This window comes from Leptonychotes weddellii, chromosome 5 (genome assembly GCF_054177405.1).
Source record: "Leptonychotes weddellii isolate Sample4059 chromosome 5, ASM5417740v2, whole genome shotgun sequence".
NCBI classification, from domain to species: Eukaryota; Metazoa; Chordata; class Mammalia; order Carnivora; family Phocidae; genus Leptonychotes; species Leptonychotes weddellii.
In genome coordinates, this window is record NC_138373.1 from 15288277 (window position 1) to 15310116 (window position 21840).

The 21840-nt window shown below is 51.8% G+C and overlaps 2 protein-coding genes across 5 annotated transcripts in view; both read left to right on the forward strand.

Moving 5' to 3' along the window:
* SPN (sialophorin) overlaps nucleotides 1–1766 on the forward strand; it is a 2903-nt gene extending 1137 nt beyond the window's left edge. The window contains exon 3 of the mRNA XM_081819719.1: nucleotides 13–1766. Within this exon, the coding sequence (XP_081675845.1) occupies nucleotides 13–886 (874 nt within the window). The 3' untranslated portion in view covers nucleotides 887–1766. The remainder of the gene's footprint in view (nucleotides 1–12) is intronic.
* Nucleotides 1163–21840, forward strand: part of QPRT (quinolinate phosphoribosyltransferase) — a 22618-nt gene continuing 1940 nt past the window's right edge. For 2 of the 4 annotated variants that reach the window (XM_006737985.3, XM_081819725.1), the window contains exons 1-2: nucleotides 7387–7474; nucleotides 20794–21329. In XM_006737985.3, coding sequence (XP_006738048.1) covers nucleotides 7462–7474; nucleotides 20794–21329 — 549 coding nt within the window. In that variant the 5' untranslated portion in view covers nucleotides 7387–7461. Of the gene's footprint in view, nucleotides 1601–7386; nucleotides 7475–20483; nucleotides 20527–20793; nucleotides 21330–21840 lie in introns of those variants that run through there. The other 2 variants (XM_081819723.1, XM_081819724.1) reach the window with 2 other exon arrangements.

Below are 21840 nucleotides of genomic sequence, written 5' to 3' on the forward strand. Positions count from 1 at the left end.
CTCTCTGGAGACCTCTGATGTAGCCGGTGGACCCCCCGTCACCATGGCAACTGACTCTCTGGAGACCTCTGATGTAGACAGTGGACCCCTAGTCACCATGGCAACTGACTCTCTGGAGACCTCTGATGTAGACGGTGGACTCCCCGTCACCATGGCAACTGGCTCTCTGGAGACCTCTGATGTAGACGGTGGACCCCCTGTCACCATGGCAACTGACTCTCTGGAGACCTCTGATGTAGACGGTGGACCCCCTGTCACCATGGCAACTGGCTCTCTGGAGACCTCTGATGTAGACGGTGGACCCCCTATCACCATGACAACTGGCTCTCTGCCAATCCCCAAGGGGACCAGTGACTCCCCCATCTCCATGGTAAAAATACCCACCGTGACTACCTCAGCGTCCTCCAAAAACAGAAGCAGTACCCAACTTTCAGATCAGGGGACAAAGGGCACCCTGCTGGTGGCTGTGTTTGTGGCCCTGCTGGTGGTCATTGTCCTCGTGGTCCTACTCCTGCTGTGGCGGCAGAGGCAAAAGAGGAGGACAGGGGCCCTGACACTAAGCAGGGGGGGCAAGCGCAACGGGGTGGTCGATGCCTGGGCTGGGCCGGCCCAGGTGCCTGATGAGGAGGCCCTGACAGGAATCGCAGTGGGCTCTGGGGCCGAGAAAGGCTCTGGGGGGCCTGAGGGGGAAGGGGCTGGCCGACAGCCCACACTCACCACCTTCTTGGATAGAGGCAAGTCCCAACAGTGCTCCTTGGGGCTGGAGGAGCTGAAGGCCGGGTCAGCTCCCCTCCTAAAGGGGGAGGCGGAGCCGCTGGTGGGCAGCAAGGATGAGGCTTCGGAGCAGCCAGAAGCTGGGGAGGTGGAGGCCCCTCAGTGCTTGTGAAGAACGAGAGTGGAGGTCAGAATCCTTCCCAGCTTCCATCACTTTCCGTCCGATCGTCAGCTCCAGGCTCCTTGTCTCCCAGCATGTTCATCCTGAACCCTCATCCAGCTTCTCAACCCCGGGGTCTTCCCACCAGCGCCCACCCCCAGTGCCCAGAGGGCCTACCCCCACGGGACGCTTTCAGACTGAATCAATAACCCTTCCTCATCAATTCTGACTTCTCCCCACCGCCTTCTCCATGTTTTTGTCCTCGAGACCGGTTGCTGAGTCTCCACAATGCCTACGATTTCTCAGAGGACTCCCCAGGAACACCAGAGTCTAGGAAGGAGGATGGAAGCAAACTCCCACCTTGGATCACTCTGGAAAGTATTTTGGCCCCATAGATTAGGACAGTCCTACTGGGTCAGCTCAGGACCTTCCTTTAACTCCGCGCGGTGCCCTGCGGGGGGCCACCTGGAGTCACCCAGCTGTGCTCCTGGGTGTGCCGCTGACAGCACCTGGACTCTAGGCCGGCCCCTGGCCCGCACCCCCACCCTCCCCCCACCTGTGCACCGAGGTGTCCAGAGGCAGCAGCTACTTCTTCCAGGGGCAGAGGCGAGAAGAGTTTCCGGGCAGGTGTGGTTCTCAGAAACCCCAGCACCTGCGCGGGTCCGGGCGTGGGCGCCGTTGGCGGGCACGAGGCAAGGCCTTGGCTCTGAGTGTGAAGTTGTGGTGGTGAGTACAGCTGGTGCGAGGAGGGGGCAGGAGGGGCGGCAGCGGAGTGGGCCCCCTGAGGGACCGCTGAGAACATTCGGGCCCTCGTCTTTGCTCAGGTGGGGCGGAGGTAGCAGATTTACATCTGTCTGTAGCCCAATAAAGAATGTGGGGCCTGATAGAAAGACTGCATGTGTGACCTGAGTGTGGTTCTTCGGCTCAGTCGCTGTCTGCCCTGCTCGGAGCCTCCCCCGCCTCTGCATGCTCGCCCTCCAGGAAGGGGGAGAGGAGAGCTGAAAGCGGGGATCTTGCTGTCACCCATGTAAGGTGTTTGTATCTCGTCTTCCCCAGGGAGGGGGCGAGCTCCTTCCCTTCTCCAAGGGGAATCGGTGAGACTGACAGGCCCCCCAGAACCAGGAGCTTCCCCTGTGGCTCCGGGATGGGATGTGATGGGGGGCAGGGGGGACAAGACCCCACCCCAGGCCAGAGCCCAGGGGCCCACATGCGCCAGAGGCCGTTGGTACTTCCCCAGGACAAAGAGGAAATTTGCAAAGAGGAAGTTTTTGAGTCAGAGGGCTCGGTGCCTGAGAGACAGGTTGACATACAGTAAGAGAGGTCCTTGGAAAGCACGGGAGTGTGACTGCCCCGTGGCCCGACCCGGAGGGAAAGATCTGGAGACAGCCTGGGTGCATCTGTTCCTGGGGGGGGGGGAGGGGAGAGAAGGAACAGAATGTGACCACGGGTCCACACAGCCACCAGGGTCTGGGCCACCTGTGCTTGGTCTGGGGACAGGCTGAGCTGGGACGGAAATGCAGCCCTCACCAGCTAAGCTGGGCACCACCAGGCTTCTCACAGGGCGATGTTTGGACGAGCCTTAGCCCCAGCAGCAGGAGCGAGTCCCCAGAGTCCCCCAGACACACCGCAACTGTTGTTTCAGATTTGCTAAACCAAGCGCTCCAATTTCAGGTTTAGAAAATACTGTCATGAACTCAGAGGCCATCGGCTCTACCCCCTTTCGAAGGACACATGCAATCACTTTTCTGGAACTATTACTGGTTTCTGGGTCCCGGGCGGATCCTGAAGGAAGTGGGGCAGGAGAGGTATGGCACCCAATAGGGCTCTCGCATCCTGGAAAATAACACGATATGTGAAAAGTGTTCAAATAGAGGTACAGACAAAATTTTATGAGTGCACCGCAAGAAGGGAGTGACGCACTGCTCCTGGGGGAAGGGTAGGAGGCTCCACCCAAGAGCTGACTTAGCTCAGAGTCTGATTTCCCGCTGTGCTCCGGGTGGCTATTGTGCCAGCAAATGGTGGGTCCTCAGTAAATATTCATTCGAGTGAATGAATGATGCTAAAAACCGTGTTCTCAAAACCTGTGCAATGACTTTGAAAAATGTCTACGATATAATGTTTACCTGGGAACAAAAGCTACTTACTAATCTGTAAATATGTATGAATCGAATCTTGAAATGAAAATGCAAAAACATAGGGGCCCCTGGGTGGCTCAGTCAGTTGGACTGACTCTTGATTTCAGCTCAGGTCCTGATCTCAGGGTCATGGGATCAAACCCCATGTCGGGCTCCACAGTCAGCGAGGAATCTGCTTGAGGTTCTCTCTCTCCCTCTGCCTCTCCGTACCCTCGTATGTTCGAGCTCTCTCTCTCTCAAATAAACAAATAAATTTAAAAAAAAAAAAAAAGGAAAGGGTGCCTGGGTGGCTCAGTTGTTAAGCGTCTGCCTTCGGCTCAGGTCATGATCCCGGGGTCCTGGGATCGAGCCCCACATCAGGCTCCTTGCTCAGCAGGAAGCCTGCTTCTCCCTCTCCCGCTCCCCCTGCTTGTGTTCCCTCTCTCTTGCTGTGTCTCCCTCTGTCAAATAAATAAATAAAATCTTAAAAAAAATTTTTTTAATTTAAAAAAAGGAAAGAAAATGCAAAAACATAGACATTAATAGAAGAAAGATTTGAAGGAAATATCCCAAATGTTTACTGTGGCTATCTATCAGGTGATAGGTTTATGAATGATTTTTATTTTGTTTATACTTTTCTGTATTTCCAAGTTTTATATAATAAATGCCTATCACTTTTACAATTAGAGAACACATTAACAAGCAGGTGTTCGCTGAGGGGATGGGGTGTCTGGTTAAAGGAGAGAGGGCTGGAAGAGCAGGTTGGAGCCCCACTGTGAAGGGCAAGGGAGTTTGAATTCAGTTCTGAAAGAAGTGGGGAGGTCACCAAACCTAAGTCTGTTCTCGACTTTTCCAGGGCTTCTCAGAACCATCATGAACCCCCACTCCTTCCTGTCCTTTCTTCTTGGGTGCCAAGTTCCTCTGATCCTTCTTCCATAGTCCCTTGGAGCCATTCCTTCTCCCAGGCCCTAACACATCTTGCCTGGGTCCTGCCCGGTCTTCTCTTTGGGTTTCTTGACCCCAATCACTTTCATCCTCTGCCCAGTGACCCTTCTAAAAGGCCACTCTGTCCAGATTATCCCTGCACCTCTTACGGCAGTCAAGATAGAGCCCTAGCATGCACGATAAGACCCGTTTAGGATCTGGACCCCTCCTGGTCAGTCCTCGGTGCAAACATTATGCCCTCCAGTCTCATCAAATTCCTGGTAACTCCCTGAATATGACATGTGATTTTCTTGATGTGTGCTTGGGTAGGGGGTATAGTTTAAAAGGCTAAAAATATTTATTCTGTCTAGACAGTAAAAAGTACACATTAAGATTATGCTTACAAATAAAGCTTTGTCATACAAAATGAAAATTCCAGATGGTAACAGAGTTTAGATAGAGAAGGTCTTGAGAAATCTATTAATGCAATTCATTTTTGCAGACAGGAAAAGAGCCTCCACGCATGATTCTGAGGACATTTCATTTCTGAAAATGGATATTTACACCTAGATGTCCTCTGCATCCCTATTTCTGACCCTGGACCATGTTCAGTTTGGCAGGCAGAACCTGTGAAGGGTGGGCTGCAAGCAGAGGGGAACGCCTGTTGGTTCTGAGTCCTCCAAGCCCTTGGGCTGAGGGAATGGGAAACAGACCCCCATCTCTGAGCCCTGAAGCTCAGCAACCATGCCTGGAGGCAGATGAAGCTGGAACTGTCAACAAAATAAGAAAGGAATATAATCAGAAGGTTATAAGATTCCCAAAGTAGCAGCAAGAGCTGACCCAGCCAAAAGTAGAGAGAAAACTTTCAAACTTTAAGAAGGTATTGCTTGAGGATCCTACATGGTGGGTGGCTGTCCTGTTTTGGGGGAGGTTCGGGGTAGAACCGTTAGACAGAAGAAGCCCAGGGTACTGTGAAGACAATCTATTTGCTCCAGACAATGAGCTGCAAATGGGCGCCTGTGTGCCTCGGTTTCCTCGGGTGCTCAGTACCTGCTTGCCGAGTCTGTGGCGTCTGGACGGCCCAGCTAGACTATGGGCCAGATCCATCCCAGGAGGTTGGCCATGAAGAGAGCCACTTACTCAGTCTTACATTCGTAGGCACTCTGCCTGAAGCCAGCCCACCCCCGGCTTGCCCCAGACACACATATCTTGATTTCCCGCCAGACTCCTCAACCGTCAAGATTCAGCTCAAATGTCACGGCCTTTGTGAAGTTGCCCTTGCAGCTTCCAGCCCAATAGACACAGCATTTCTTCCACAGGGCATCGTGTGGGCTGTACAATAATTACAGCACAACTGGGCTGTAATTATGTGAAGGTGTCCCTCACTCATTAGAGTGGAGCCCCTCCAAATCCACGGGTCATCTTTGTGGTTTCAGAGTCCAGGGCCTGGCACTCAGTAGCCACTCAATATGTGTTTACTGAATGGAGGGATAAAGGAATTAATGAATGAACAAATGATGGCTTTAATTAAACTTGTGGCAAGCTTAGATCTGTGGGTGTTTTTTTTTTTAAGTCATTTGTTTATTTAGGGAGAGAGAATGCACACACACTCAGGCGGGGAGGGGCAGAAGGGAGAGGGAGAGAGAGAATCCCAAGCAAATTCCACACCCAGCATGGAGCCTGATGGAGGGCCCAATCCCACAACCCCGAGATCATGACCTGAGCCGAAATCAAGTGTCTGATGCTCAACTGACTGAGCCACCCAGGTGCCCCTTGGATCTCTTTTGAGTGAACTTAGCATCCAGGAGGATGGCCTGAAGGTAATACAGCCCAAGGTGAGAGCATTATTCTAGTACAATTTGGATATAGTGCGGGCCTGACTTAAGGGGAAAAAGACAGTCAAGTTTGAAATACACTTTTTCAGAAAATCAGATTTTAGCCCTAATTGGCTATTGGGTGATGGAGGGAAGAATGAGGTTAGGCTTCGAGATTTCTATCTTGGGAGGTGGAGGAGATGCGATGGCATTATGTAGAAATGCAGAGAGATGAGCAGTTTAAGGGGAAAACATAATGAGTTCATTTTTAGAACTTGGGAGGGAAGTCAGAGCTAGAGAGAGATTTGAAGTTCATCTGATTTTAGGTAGCAATTTAAATAATGGCATCGATGGGGGCGCCTGGATGGCTCAGTCGGTTAAGCATCTGCCTTCAGCTCAGGTTATGATCCCAGGGTCCTGGGATCGAGTCCCGCATCGGGCTCCCTGCTCCGCGGGAAGCCTGCTTCTCCCTCTCCCACTCCCCCTGCTTGTGTTCCCTCTCTCGCTGTCAAATTCTGTCAAATAAATAAATAAAATCTTTAAAATAAATAAATAAATACATAAATACACACATAAACACATAAATAAATAATGGCATCATTGGATAAACTATGTCATTCACTGTGCAGCACGAGAAGGCAGCTGCGGAGAGAATCTCAGGAGTTAGCCAGAGCAGGCTAGCTGCTGTAACAAACAACCCCCAAATCTCAGGGGTATAACTCAGGAGAAGTTTCTTCCTTCCTTATGTAACAGTCCAATGCTGGTATTGGAACGTGGCCTTCCATAAGGTCATTCAGGGACCCAGTCTCCTTCCATTTTGTGGCTCTGCCATTCCCAGAGGGGAGAGAGGGCCACATCACAGGGAAGGCTTTCAAGGGCCCAGGTCTGGAAGTGGCGGTATCACTTTTGCTCACATTCCACTGGACAGAATTCAGTCACATGGTGGACTCAGTGCAAAGGAGGCTGGGAAATGTAGTTTAGCTGTGTGCCGAGGAGAAAAAAGAGAAACAATCCCACCACACGGAGGGAACACCGAAATGTGAGGTTGGATGTAGGAAGAAGGACTTGGAAGAGACAGCAAAGAGCCTTTAAGAGAGAAACCGGGATAAAAATGGCATCTAGGAGAAAATAGTTTGGGGGCCTGGACGAGATTGAAGCAAGCAAGGTTCCAGGTGCGAGGTGGACCTTGGGAAGAGGAGTTAAAGGAAAGGAAGTGTTGATTTTCTACCCTGTCACTCACAGAGTTCTCTCACTTGATTATCAGTTGAACCCATGAGGGAGGAATTATCCCATTTTACAGCTAAGGAAACTGAGGTGCAGAAAAAGGTAAAAAGGTATTCAAGATCAGAAAGGATGGAATTAGGGTCTGAACCCAGGACTAAGGCCCATGATCCTCCCAGTGCACCCATCAAGGGAGCCTTCCAGCTGACACCAGCAGCCTCACAGCCTGCAGAAGCCTGGGTGTGTGGAGGGAACTGGGCCTCTGGCTCAGGGAAGAGAGGACTTGGAGTTAGACAAGCCAGAGTTCCTCCTGTGCTGTGTAGAAAGCGAAAGGAGAAGGTACAGCCAGCCCCCAGGGGTCCTGGGAGAGGGCAGGAAGGAGCTCCAGAGAACCCGAGAAGGGCTGGCTAGACCGGCCCCTTCCTCCTTCCTCTGGCAGCCCCACCCCCGCTCTGGCCTCTGCGAACACAGGATCTGAGCAGTGGACACACCAGCACTTGCACCTCCGAGCTGCATGGACCCTGAAGGTAAAGGAGCCTCCCAGGACTCTCCTCTCTGTCCCTGCATCACCATCTCCCCTCTCCTGCCTCCCTCCCAATCCCAAGTAATCTCAGTACCTTACCCCCCCATCCCCCACTACAGAAGACCCCTTCTCATCCCTCCCATCTGCTCTCTGAGCCCCTATCGCCCTCCAACCTCTCTGAACTCCAAGCACCACTTCTGTCTCCGGAAAGCCTCTTCTTTCTCTTTCTATAGTCCCCAATGAGTTCTGGGGAGAAAGGGGCTTGAGCCCCAGGAAAGGTAAGGTCCAGGTGGTCTGGAGGAGGCCATGTCTGGGGAGCAGCTCTGGACTTCGCCCCTTGCTAGCAGGCGGGGAGGAGGGGAGGCAAAGTCCTGTCCCTTCTGCAGCCCGGTGGGGGAGGGGGCTCGAGCCCAGTGACTCTGCCTGGGGTGGGGGTGATGTTGCTAAGGAGGTCCTGTGCATGATGATAGGGGTCAGGCTCTGGAGTCAAAGGCTCCTGTTTGAATCTGGGCTCCACCAGGAACAGGCTGTGTGACCTCAGGCGAGTCACCTGACTTCTCAGAGCCTCATCTCCGTGCATGTGTAAAATGACAATTCTAGCTCCCAGCTCACAGGGCTGTGGGGAGGGCAAATGACAGACCCATGGAAGCTATCTGGCCAGTGCCTGGAGGACAGGCGGCTCCTTCTTGAGCTCTCTGCATTTTCCCTTTCCCCTCCCTGGGCTGCTTCTTCCACAGCTCTGACCTGCCTCCCCTGCTTTTGGGCTTCTGCTGGCCCCACACACCTGATACCTCTCTCTGGCTTTGGAACCAGCTTTTGGGGGTGGGGAGGGGCCTAACCAGCTTTTGGCTTAGAAATGACCTCAGAGTCAGAGCCTGGGCTCAAGTCCCATCCCTGCCACCTGCTTGCTGTGTGACCTTGGACAAGACGCTTGTCCTCACTGTGCCTCGGTTTCCTCAGGGATGGAGTGAAAACGTTGCCTCCCCCTGGGTCGTGGGGAGGGCTAAGTGACACAATAGGAATAAAGTGCCTGCTACACAGAAAGCCCTCGGCATGATTATGCTGGTGCTGGTGCAGACTCCCCGCACCTGGCTCTCCAGCTCTGAGCGCTCCCCAGGCCCCCCTTCCATTTCTGGAAGCCTTGCGTGTCCATCTCCACCCTGACATCTCCCTGGCGTGTCAGACTCAAAGACCTCCCCCCGGACCCACTCCATTTCTGTTCCTGCCTCACCATCCTCCCACTCGGCCTGGAAACTTCAGGGTCGTCTTTGACGGCTCATTCCCCCTCGCGCCCCAATATCCAGACAATGACCGTGTCCTATGGACGTCCCTTCACCTGAGTGTCACCTAAACCTCTGCCTTTTCTGTTCCCACCTCCCTCTAGGGGAGCAGCCTGGTGGGGGGGGGCTTCCTTCGCTTCGCTGCCTTCACGCTGCCTGCTCTCGGGTGATGTGTATGTAAGTGGGCTGGCGCTGGATCCAGGCCCCCACGGGACTTAAGCCAGGGGGGAATAGACAAGTCAAAGGGGTGAAGCAAAAGCTGGGGATGTGGGGGCAATGGGAGAGGACAGAGGTGGGGCAGAAGCAGATGTCAGGCTGTTGGGCAAAGACGGAGAGGTCAGACTTGGCCAGAGTGGGAGCGGGCCAGTCTCTGTGTGTGTGTATGTGTGTGTGTGTGTGCGCGCGCGCGTAGGTACTGTGCTCTCTTACAGCCTTGGGAGCGACCCCCTCGCCACCCTTCCCCTGGCCCACTACTTGCCCAGGCTGTTGCGACAGCCTCCCACCTTGCATCTTTCAAGAACACCAGGCACAGTTTAAATATTTAAACTTCCAAGTGACTTCTGACCCAAAGTTTTAGTGATTTTCCCGTTGCCTGTTGAATAAAACCCTAACTCGTTTTATCCAGGGCCTGCTCAGTCTGGCCCCATCCTGTGGCTCAGCCCTCTCGCTTGCTACCCTAATGAAGCACTCTGCTCTGAAATTCTGTAGATGCTTTTACCACCTGCGTGACGGGCAATCCTGTTGGGCCCTCTTTGGAGGTCATTTCTCTTCTCTAGGGAGAGAAGGGGATAAGAAAAGAACTTTAGCTGGAGGCTTCTGTGCGCACCAGCCTCTGTCTCCATCTGGCGTTAGCCAAATGGATCAACAAATAAATAAATAGCTGGAAGAACAAGATAGCCCGGGTCGCGCCCGGGGGTTCAGAGACATCTGGGCAGGCATTGCTAGTCACCTCTTTCCCTCCTCGTTGTGGCCCTGTGATTTCTTTCCTTTCTTTTTTAAAAAAAATTTATTTGTTTATTTGACAGTGAGAGAGAGCGAGCGCGTGAGTGGCAGGCAGAGGGAGAGGGAGAAGCGGACTTCTCGCCAAGCGGGGAGCCTGATGTAGGATTAGGTCCCAGGATCCTGGGATCATGACCTGAACCGAAGGCAGACGCTTTTTTTTTTTTTTAAGATTTTATTTATTTATTCATGAGAGAGAGAGAGAAGCAGAGGGAGAAGCAGGCTCCCCGCTGAGCAGGGAGCCCGATGCGGGACTGGATCCCAGGACCCTGGGATCATGACCTAAGCCAAAGGCAGATGCTTAACCATCTGAGCCACCCAGGCGCCCCCGAAGGCAGACCCTTAACCCAGCCACCCAGGCGTCCCGATCTTTCCTTTCCTTTCCTCTTTTCTTTTTTCTTTTGTCTCCTCTCCTCTCCTCTCCCCTCCCCTCCCCTCCTGTCCTTTTCTCTTCTCATCCCTTCTCATCCAAAATCTGTTTATTGGATAGTTTCCCATTCATCTTGATTCGGGATGCTTTTAGTGCTGCTTGGGTCTGAAGGAGCATCCTTCCGAAAGCCTTGCTTTTCCTCCTGTGGGTTGGCAGAGGACAGTGGAGCAGTGAGCTCACAAAATTATGGTTTGTGGCTAAAGACGGCCGGGAGCATCCGGGCACTTCACGTCCATGAAGGACCAGTTGGCACTAGGCCAGGCGCTGCTTCTTTTCCCCTCTTCTCCTCTTCCCGGGCCCTGGAGGGGTGCAGGAGGTCCTTCGCGAGGGGCATGTTCTCATGGGGAGGCCGTCACTGCGGGAAAGCCCTGTGATTGCTGCATGAAACTGGCTCTCAGAGAGGTTAGTTAGCAAGCCGCCTAGGTTCACTCAGTGGGCAGGTGGTGGAGTCTGATTCCAGCCCAGGTGTTTCTGACTCCCAGATGTTCCTACTACACCAGGGGCCAGAGCCCTGGAACCGTGGGTGTGGTTTGCAGAACTCTGCCAATGTCGACCTGATAAGCACATAGCAATTTAAAAATATCACTTAGGGCTAGATGATGGCGGTGGGGTGGGGTGGGGTCAGTGAGGGGACTCTGGGGCCATCCTGCCTGAGTTCGTGACCCTCACTCCCAGCTTCCCAGCTGTGTGAACTTTGTGAACTGCAGGTGTGTTATGTGGCCTCTCCGTGCCTCAGCTTCCTCATCTGTAAAATGGGGAAAATAATGGGACCTACCTCATAGGGTTGTTGTGAGGATCGAGTATGTCAATATATATAAAATGCTTGGCACAGCTCGTCAGAAGGACTGCAAAAGTGTCAGGTGCTGTTTGTTTGTTTGTTTGTTTGGGTAACCTCTACCCCCAGTGTGGGGCTCAAACTCAAGACCCATTATTATGATTAGACAATATGTCATTCCAGAGTCTATCCTAGATGAATGGTAGTGGGCACCAGTTTTAAGAAAAATTTACGAAGGCGAAATCTTTAAAATGGACAACTTCTAAGTTAATTTTTTTCATGTAAATTGGGGAGAACCATCCTTTTTTTTTTTTAAGTTTATTTAATTTTAGTAATCTCTACACCCACCATGGGGCTCAAACTCAGGACCCCAAGATCAAGAATTGCACACTCCTCCGACTGAGCCTGCCAGGCGCCCCCTGCCTGACTTGGTTTTAGTTGGGACACATACCAGCCCCGTAGCCGCAAGCACAGGCCACATCATTACACACAAAAGGAAGAGCAAACACTTGTTACTCATCTGTGGTGCATTCACAGAGTGTTTATTTATGCCCGTCCATCCCAGACAGCAACAAGGTAAGTGAGGGATGTAAAGAGGAAGGTGTGGGGGCTCTGATTCTGGCCCAGTCCCTCACGGCCCTGAGCCACCATCCAGTGAAGGCCACCTAGAAACACAGTAAACATCAGCCAACCATCCAGACGAGAACAGCAGAAGTGCCCATGGGAGGAAATCTTCCTATATTCTGCCAGGGTCATCACTTCATCTGTTTTTTTACATTACTTGTAAAGAAAGAAGTGCAGGAGGGGCGCCTAGCTGGCTCAGTCAGAAGAGCATGCGCCTCTTCATCTCGGGGTCATGAGTTTGAGCCCCACGTTAGGGGTAAAGATTACTTAGATAAAGATTTTATTTATTTTTTTGACAGAGAAACAGAGAGAGAGGGAACACAAGCAGGGGGAGTGGGAGAGGGAGAAGCAGGCTTCCCGCGGAGCAGGGAGCACGATGTGGGGCTCGATCCCAGGACCCTGGGATCATGACCTGAGCCGAAAGCAGATGCTTAACCAACTGAGCCACCCAGGTGCCCCAAGATTACTTAGATAAATAAAACTTTAAAAGAAAGAAAGAAGTGCAAGAAATATCCCCAAATGCTTTGTTTCCTCTCAGAAACAGGGATGCCAATTTCTTAAATTTTATTTAAATTCAGGGCGCCTGGGTGGCTCAGATGGTTAGGCGTCTGCCTTCGGCTCAGGTCATGATCCCAAGGTCCTGGGATCGAGCCCCACGTCAGGCTCCTGGCTCAGCAGGGAGCCTGCTTCTCTCTCTTCCTCTGCCTCTCCCCCTGCTCATGCTCTCTCTCTCTCTCTGTATCTCTGTGTCTCGAATAAATAAAATCTTTAAAAAATTTTTTTATTTAAAGTCAATTTAGTTAACATATAGTGTATTATGAGTTTCAGGGGTAGAATTTAGTGATTCATCAGTTGCATGTAACACCCACTGCTCATTTTATTACGTGTCCTCCTTAATGCCTATCACCCAGTTACCCCATCCTCCCATGCACCTCCCCTCCAGTAACCCTCAGTTTGTTCTCTGTAGTTAAGAGTCTCTTATGGGGGAACCTGGGTGGCTCAGTCAACTAAGTGTCTGCCTTCAGCTCAGGTCATGATCCCAGGGTTCTGGGATCGAGCCCCGCGTCAGGCTCTCTGCTCAGTGGGGAGCCTGCTTCTCCCTCTCTCTCTGTCTGCCGCTCTGCCTACTTGTGCTCTCTCTCTCTCTCTATCAAATAAATAAATAAAATCTTCCCAAAAAAGTCTCCTATGGTTTGCCTCCCTTTCTGTTGTTATCTTATTTTATTTTTCTTTTCCTTCCCCTATGTTCATCTGTTTTGCTTCTTTTTTTTTTGAAGATTTTATTTATTTATTTATTTATTAGAGAGTGCGTGAGAGAGAAACAGCATGAGAGAGGAGAGGGTCAGAGGGAGAAGCAGGCTCCCTGCTGAGCCGGGAACCCGATGTGGGACTCGATCCCAGGACCCTGGAGATCATGACCTGAGCCAAAGGCAGTCGCTTAACCAACTGAGCCACCCAGGCGCCCATCTGTTTTGCTTCTTAAATTCCACATACGAGTGAGCTCATATGGTATTTGTCTTTCTCTGACTGATTTATTTCACTTAGCCTAATGCACTCTAGTTTCATCCACGTTGTTGCAAATGGCAAGATCTCACTCTTTTTGATGGCTGAGTAATATTCCTATATATATCACATCATCTTTATCCATTCATCTGTCGATGGACATCTGGGTTCTTTCCACAGTTTGGCTATTGTGGACATTGCTGCTATGAACATTGGGGTGCATATGGCCCTTCTTTTCACTATGTTTGTATCCTTTGAATAAATACCTAGTAGTGCACTTGCTGGGTCGTAGGGTAGCTCTATTTTCAACTTTCTGAGGAACCTCCATACTGTTCTCCAGAGTGGCTGCACCAGTTTGCATTTCCCCCAACCGTGTAAGAGAGTTCTCCCAGAGATGCCAATTTCAATAAAACTCTGGACAACCAATTAAGAGATCAAAGTTACATCCCACAAGGTAAAACTATAATCTGTGAGGTCTAGGCATCTTGAGAGAACTTTTACGTATAACAACTGCAAAGGTAGATGGCAGGACAGGGTGTGACAGCTGTCCCCTCTGGGTGGCAGTTTCTGGGCAAGGTCCCTCAGGCACCTGCAAAAACAGTGCTCCCTTCTCCAAAGTTCCTTTCAATAACAACTGCTAATTAGAAGAGCCGTATTTTCAAAGCTTCCCTTTTGTTGGAAATGCAGGAGAGAGTGGGGGCCTGGAGCAAACCAGACGAATTTTTTTTTCCACAGACAGAACAGGGAGCGGGTAACATTCTGCCTCCACAACAGAGAAGCTGAACAATGGGTCTCAAGGCTCCAAGAGAGTAACCCCAACTGGTGGAGGCCACATGGGGGGGACGACCTGGGTCCACACGGGTCATTTCCTAGCTTTGTCCTTTCCTAGCTCTGCTCTGTAAGTAGTTTCCTTTACATTTCTGAGCCTCCAATCCCCATCTGTAAATACAAATGAGCTCTCACTTGAGGAACTGGGCGTAGGATTTGTGGAAGTGCCAGGCTTGAGGCGATGGGGCAAGTGCCCGGCGTATGGTAGGCACCAGTGGATGGTACTGATGATTCCCTTCCTGCAGTTGCGAAGCTCTCAGCTCTGCTACAAATTAGAATTAGGTTACTACCATGTTGCAGACCAGTTATGTTAGAATCTCTGGGGGTGGGGCCCCCGCATCAGCATTTTGCTGAGCTCCCCAGAGAATTCCATTGTGCGGCCAAGGTTGAGAACCACTGCAGTTACTCATCCTAAGGAAAACGTCCCTTGGCCCTCTGTCAAATGAGGGTCCTCGCTTCTCCTTCCCTCCCTTCCGCCCCCCTTCCCTCTCTCCCTCCCCTCCTTTGTCTCTTTCTTTCTTACTTTTGTTATGATACAGAATTTCAAACATGCACAAAAGTAAGCAGAAAAGTATGATGAACCCTCATGTACCCATCACCCAGCCTCAACAACCACCGATTTTTGGCCAGTGGGCTCCGTCCACGCCACGTCCACTTTCTACCTTTCAGGATCACCTTAAAACAAAACCAGCTCTCAGGTCTTTTCATACATGAACATCTTGGCGTGTATTTTCTAAAAAAGATAAGGACTTTTTTTTTGTTACAACCACAATACAATGATCACAACTAAATTTTTTTACATCTAAATTTTGTTTTTGCAATTTCTTTAGTGTTTTTAAACATCCAGTCAGTGTCCAGATTTCCAGTTGTCTCATAAATGCTCTAATTTGTTTTCAATTTGTTTAAATTAGGATCCAAATAAGATCCATACATTGTGATTGGTTAACATGTGTCTTAAGGTTCTTTTTGTGGGGGAGGGGGTGGCACCTGGGCGTCTCAGTCAGTTTAGCGTCTGACCCTTGGTTTTGGCTCAGGTCATGATTTCAGGGTTGTGCGATCTCTGGGTTGTGAGATCGAGCCCATGTCTGCTTGAGACTCTCTTTCCCTCTCCCTCGGCCCCTACCCACCTGCGCTCTTGAGTGTGCTCTCTCGAATAAATGAGTAAGTCTTAAAAAAAAATCCTTTTATTTTTTATTTATTTTTTTTAAAAGATTTTACTTATTTGAGAGAGAATGTACACGAGTAGGGGGGAGGGGCAGAGGGAGAAGGAGACTCCCCACTGAGCAGGGAACCCAATGCAGGGCTCCATCCTGGGACCCCAAGATCGTGACCTGAGTCAAAGGAAGTCAGACATTTAACTGACTGAGCTACCCAGGCTCCCCTAAAGATTTTATTTTTCGGTCATCTCTACACCTGACATGGGGCTCGAGCTCACAACTCCAAGATCCAGAGTTGCATGCTCTACCAACTGAGCCAGCCAGGTGCCCCTGTTTTAAGATTCTTTAATCTTTTGTTTTCCTTGCAATGTATTTGTTGGAAAAATGAGGTTGTCCTCTGATAGTTTCCTATGGTGTAATATTGCTGGCTGAATGCCCCATGGTAGGGTTTAACATGTTCCTCTGTCCTCTGGTTTTCTTAAAAATTGGTGGTTGCATCTGGAAGTGTGATCTGACTCTGGGTTAGCTGTTTGGGAAAAAGTATTGCTGGGTAGTGGTGGAGCGCCCAGTATCTGGTTGTCTTTCTTCTTGGTGTTGAGTTTTGATGTTCAGTGCCTGGATCCATTGGTTCACATCCATTGGTTCACTGGTGTTGCAAGATGGTTCTTGCCTTTTGGCAGTGCATTGGTTCTTGCTTCTTTTGTCTAAGTGAACAATTTAATGATTTTTAGTAAATTTGCTAAGTTACATGGCCATCCCCACAGATCATTTCCAACACTCCAATACAACCCCATGCCATTTAGAGTTAACTCCCAACCCCAGGCAACCACTATTCTGATATCTGCTTCCTTGATTTGCCTTTTCTGGACATTTCATGTAAACGGAGGCACAACATGTGGTCTCGTGTGAGCACTGGTTCTTTTTTTTTTTTTAAGTAATCTTTATGCCCAACGTGGGGCTCGAGCTCACCACCCCAAGATCACGAGTTGCATGCTCTACCGACTAAGCCAGCCAGGCGCCGGGGAGCACTGGTTCTTAACCCTCGTGTGCATCCGAATCACAGGGGGAGCTCTCCCAAAACTTGGATGCCTGGGAACCACCCCTGAAAGATTCTGATTCATTTGGTTGGGGCTGGGGCTGAGCAGCGGAGTCTGAAAAGCTCCTCAGGTGGGTCCCTGCTTTCTCGGTTCTGCTGAGAAGAGTGGTCACACCCACCACCTCCACTTCCTCGCCTCCCATGTACTCCTTGACCGTGACGCTGTGGCTTCTGCCCCCACCACACAGCACTAAGCTGCTCTGGCAACAGCCTCCCCACTGCTAAGTCTTATGTCCATTCGCAGCCTTCCTTCTACTTGTGTCTGCTCACATCCTACTTCTTGAAACCCTCGGCTCCAGACACCTACTCCCTCCTGGTGCTGCTTCTCTTTTTAAATACTGGTGCTTCCCAGAGCCCTCCTCTTCTTACCTGACCTGGTGATCTTACCCGTGCTGTGCTTAGTCATCACCCATGTCTGCTGACGGCTCCAAAATCCCCGTTTCTCGCCCACTGTCTCTCCGAACGCCAGGATCCACCATCAGGACGCGGCCCATGCACAATTTTCCTGCTGACAACTCAACCTGAACATCTGCAAAGCCAAAGTCTCTCCCCCGCCCCCCAGCTCTGCTGCTTATCAGCTGCGTCATGGTGCACGAACCTCCTTGACATTCAGTTTCTGTGCTTGTAAGATGGGAGTAATCCCCTGTGGTGAGTTTCAGACGAGAGAGCCCAAGAGAAGTGTGGAGCCCACAGCTGGTGCCCCAGACACATGCAGGTCGCTGCCTTCTGCTGCCCCCATCCTCCACCCTGAACGGTGCCTTGTGGCAGGTTGCAGCTCCCCATGGCAGAAACCCAAGGCTTCTACATCTCATGAGCTGCTCATTCTGGCAGATCCTGCCTTAGAAACAGCTCTCACTTTTGTCCCTGCTTGCTATTCCTATGGTTCCTGCCCAAGTTCAGGGCTTCATCTTTTTCTGTCTGGCCGATTACGTCAGCCTCCTTCTGCTTCCCAATCTGTCTCCAGTCGGTGGCTGAAGTGACCCGTCTAGAGCAAAATCATAATTCTATAATTTCCTTGCTTGGGGCACCTGGCTGGCTCAGTCGGTCAGTCAGTAGGGTGTGTGACTCTTGATCTCAGGGTTGTAAGTTCAAGCCCCACCATGCTGGATGTAGAGATTACTTAAAAATAAATCTTAAAAAAAAAATTGCCTTGTGCTTAAAATTCTGTGATGGCCCCTAGGATCTGTCCAAATTGCTCAGCTAAATAATTCAAGCGTTTTTCCCCCTGGCCATCCCATTGCTCCCCTGAAGCCCGCCCTTACAGCATTTCTCTATTTCTTGCTTTTGAGTCTCGGACACCTGCTTTTTCAGCCTGAAATATCTCCCCCCACATCACCTCATAACTCTGCCTGGCAAACATTACTCATCCTTCAAAGCCACAAAAATTACCTCCCCCTTCATCACAGACACTTAGTCATTTCTTCCTCTGTGCTCCCACGACCCCTGGTAAAGCCTCGGTCGTCCCTTAGCAAACACATCTACCATGTACCAGACAAAGTTCCCGGGAGCTTTGCAAATAGTCACTCACTTAATTTTCACACAACCCCGCGAGGTGATTATTTTCATTTTCCCTGTCACAAAGGAGGCACCTTTGAGGCCCTGGAGATGTTCAGTCACTTGCCCGAGATCACTTAGCTGCAGTTGGCCGAGACAGTACTGAAGAACAGGCCATATGGCCCCAGAGTCTAGATTCTGATTCATTCCACCGTGCAGTCTCTCTGCCTGGGTGAGTATCACTGAACACCCAGTATTAAGCAAAACAATATGAAATTGCCAATATTTGGCCATTTTTGACCTATAAAAGCAGCACATTTGTATGGTTCCGTGCGTGAGGCACTTGGGATGGAGCAGAAAACTCTCTGGATGATCCATTTTTGGCCCCCAGAGTAGAGCACGGGTGAAGAGCAAGGAACCGACTGAGCATGTGACCCGATAGGGGGTCTGCCAGAGCCCCCTGCCAAGGAAGTGATATCTAAGAGAAGACCTGAAAGAGGAGTGGAGGTGAAGGAGAAGTCTGAGGTGAGGGGAAGGGAAGGGACTTCCAGGCAGAGGCACAACCTTGGAACAGCATAGGCTAAGGCCTGAAAGCTAAGAGGGAGCGCTGTCCACTCTGTCATCCAGCAATTAGTACCTGGCACAGAGCAGGCCTTCGAGAAGGATTTGTCAAAAGAATAAATGAAAAATAGAGAGAAGTATCAGCTGGAGCTAATAGAATGAAAGTGGGTGTTTTTTTTTTTAAGATTTTATTTATTTATTTCTTTGACAGAGACACAGCGAGAGAGAGAACACAAGCAGGGGGAGTGGGAGCGGGAGAGGGAGAAGCAGGCTTCCCGCCGAGCAGGGAGCCCGATGCGGGGCTCGATCCCAGGACCCTGGGATCATGACCTGAGCCGAAGGCAGACCCTTAACGACTGAGCCACCCAGGCACCCCGAAAGTGGGGTTAGAGTGACTTACTTTTTTTTTGCCTTATTTTAGTAGGTTTAATGAGAGTAAAATTCACCCTTTTCTGTGTAGGGTTCTGCGTCTTGACAAATGCATCAGTGGTGTAACCACTATCAGAAACGAAATGTAGAATAGTTCAGTCCCATCCCCAAACTCCCTGGTGCCAGTCCTTTGTGGCCAGCCCCTCCTCCACGCTCAGGAAACCACCAGTCTGTTCTCTCACTGTGGTTTTGCCTTTTCCAAAATGTCATATGGATGATGAACTCAAATAGCACAGGGCCTTTAGAATCGGGCTTCTGTACTTAGAATAATACATTTGAAACGCTTCCCTATTGTGTCTGTCAGTAGTTAGTTCCTTTATAGGCTTAACGACTGAGTCACCCAGGTGCCCCAGGATTCACATTCACTTTAAAAAGCAAACATCAGGGGGACACCTGGGTGGCTCAGTCAGTCAGGGTAAGCATCTGCCTCCAGCTCAGGTCATGATCTCAGGGTCCTGGGATCGAGCCCCGCATCCGGCTCCTTGCTCAGCGGGGAGCCTGCTTCTCCCTCTCCTGCTCCCCCTGCTTGTGCTCTCTCTCGCTCTCTCTTTCTCTGTGTGTCAAAGAAATAAATACAATCTTAAAAAAAAAAAAAAGCAAACATCCCTGCACCTGGGGTGGATGGAGTGTGAGCTTCTGCATCTCTGGTGTACGTCCAGGGGCCTTTTGCCTGGCCGGCTGGTGAACAGTGGAGATGGGAACTGTGTCTTTGTCACTTTGTCACTGACTATTCCCAGCACCCAGCCAGGGCACAGCTGGCTCTGAGCGAGGAATGAAAGCCACTTGGAGCAGAATGTGGGAAAGGAGGGCCAGGTACCGCCAGGTACCAGGTGGGGGAGGGGGGGTGAATATTGGGTGCTTGGCTTTAGGGGAAGAAAGGGTGGGCAAGAAGGGCCTTGTTCTGAGAGTACAGCAAGCCAGAACGCCTGGTCTTAACTTCAACTTGGAGCAAAAGTGAGGAAGCAAAACAAACCCCCTAACAGGCCATCCAATGTCCGTCCAGGGCTCGAGCACATGAGGCTGCAGGCCTTCTCCTGGCCGACAGATGGCGATGTTGCCCCGTGCCTGAGCTCACCCGTTCGCTCCACGGACCTCAGGCGCGGGTTAGCCGCCAGACGCGGGCAGGAAGGACCACCATGTGCACAACTCCTTTTTTTTTTTTTTTTTTTTTACGGGGAAAGGACTCGCGCACACTCCTGAAGCTGTGCCTCACAGAGCAAGGGCTCAAGCCCAATTTCCCCCTGCACCTTCCTTGTACAGCCCCCATCTCTAGAGAGAGGACAGTTCATTGAGACATCAGTGGAGGGGGGCGGGGAGGGGGGCGGGGTGGGGGGGGAATGCTCCAAGCAAGAGGTGCAAAGGCAGAAGAACAGGCGGCCGTGACCACGAGGCCTGGCCGGTCGGACTCTGCCTCCAGTTTGCTGTATGACCTCGGCCGGCTTGCCTTCACTCAGTCTCCACATCTGTAAAGAGCTGGCCTTCCCGCGGTGAAATACGGCAGCCGTGGGGCAGACACACATCCTGCCGGGGGCGGCTGCAAAGGCAGCAGGTGGCTTTCCGGGGTCTTCTCCTCTGGTTGGTCAGGAGCTGTTGATCCGGCACTAGGTTTGCTACAGAATAGAAGCCACTCGGCGGCGCCTGGGTGGCTCAGTTGGTTAAGCGACTGCCTTCGGCTCAGGTCATGATCCTGGAGTCCAGGGATCGAGTCCCGCATCGGGCTCCCTGCTCGGCAGGGAGTCTGCTTCTCCCTCTGACCCTCCTCCCTCTCATGCTCTCTGTATCTCATTCTCTCTGTCTCAAATAAATAAATAAATAAATAAAAGAATAGAGGTCACTCAGTTGAATCTGAATTTCGGATAATCAACAGATAATGTTTAAGTGTAAGTATGTTCTAACTATCACCCGGGATATATTTATACTTAAAACAAACCTGTGATGTTTGTCAGAAATTTAGATCTAACGAGGTGTCCTGTGTTTTTATTTGCTTAATCTGACAGCCTTGTCCAGCCCACAGGGGCTGGGACCCCCAGATCTTCGCCCTGATTGGCTAGCCCCCAGTGTCGCTGGTGCTTCAATGTTTTGACAAGCAGCCGTGACTCCCAGGGAGGCAGCCAAGATGTAACCCCTTGTCCGTCTTTCCCTCCCAGGCCTGGCGCTGCTGCTGCCCCCCGCCACTCTGGCCGCCCTGGCAGACAGCTGGCTCCGAGAGGACTGCCCCGGTCCCAACCACGCAGCCCTGGTCACGGGCGCAGCCCCCTCGCAGGCGGTGCTGTGGGCCAAGTCCCCCGGGGTACTGGCTGGGAGGCCCTTCTTCGATGCCATCTTTGCCCAAGTCAACTGCCAGGTCTCCTGGTTCCTCCCCGAGGGCACAAAGCTGGTGCCCGTGGCCAGGGTGGCCGAGGTCCGGGGCCCCGCGCACTGCCTGCTGCTGGGGGAGCGGGTGGCCCTGAACACGCTGGCGCGCTGCAGTGGGGTGGCCAGCGCCGCCGCCGCCGCCGTGGAGGCCGCCCGGGATGCGGGCTGGACCGGGCACGTGGCGGGCACGAGGAAGACCACGCCCGGCTTCCGGCTGGCGGAGAAGTACGGGCTCCTGGTGGGCGGGGCCGCCGCTCACCGCTACGACCTGGGAGGGCTGGTGATGGTGAAGGACAACCACGTGGTGGCGGCGGGTGGCGTGGAAAAGGTGCGTGCCGGCCGCGCCCCTGCCCTGCCCCCCGCCCCCGACCTCCCCGCGGCAGCCCTTCCCCTCCACCAGGGACCCCCCCCACCCCCCAAACCACGCCCTGGTGAACAGTGATGGCCCAGGAGTCAGGGCTGCTAGACCCCCTGACCCCCTGGGCGCTCTACCCGTCAGATGGGCGCGTGGCCGACTTTTCTCTCCCGGCGCTCTGGGACTCGCTGTGATGTTCAAAAGAAAAGGGCAAGCTGCCCGGAACCTGGTGTTGGTGGCGCTGTGACCTTGGCCCGGTCACTCTAGCTCCCTGGACCGGTTTCCTTTTTTTTTTTTTTTAAAGATTTTATTTATTTATTTGACAGAGAGAGACAGAGTGAGAGCAGGAACACAAGCAGGGGGAGTGGGAGAGGGAGAAGCAGGCTTCCCGCTGAGCTGGGAGCCCGATGTGGGGCTCGATCCCAGGACCCTGGGATCATGACCCGAGCCGAAGGCAGACGCTTAACGACTGAGCCACCCAGGC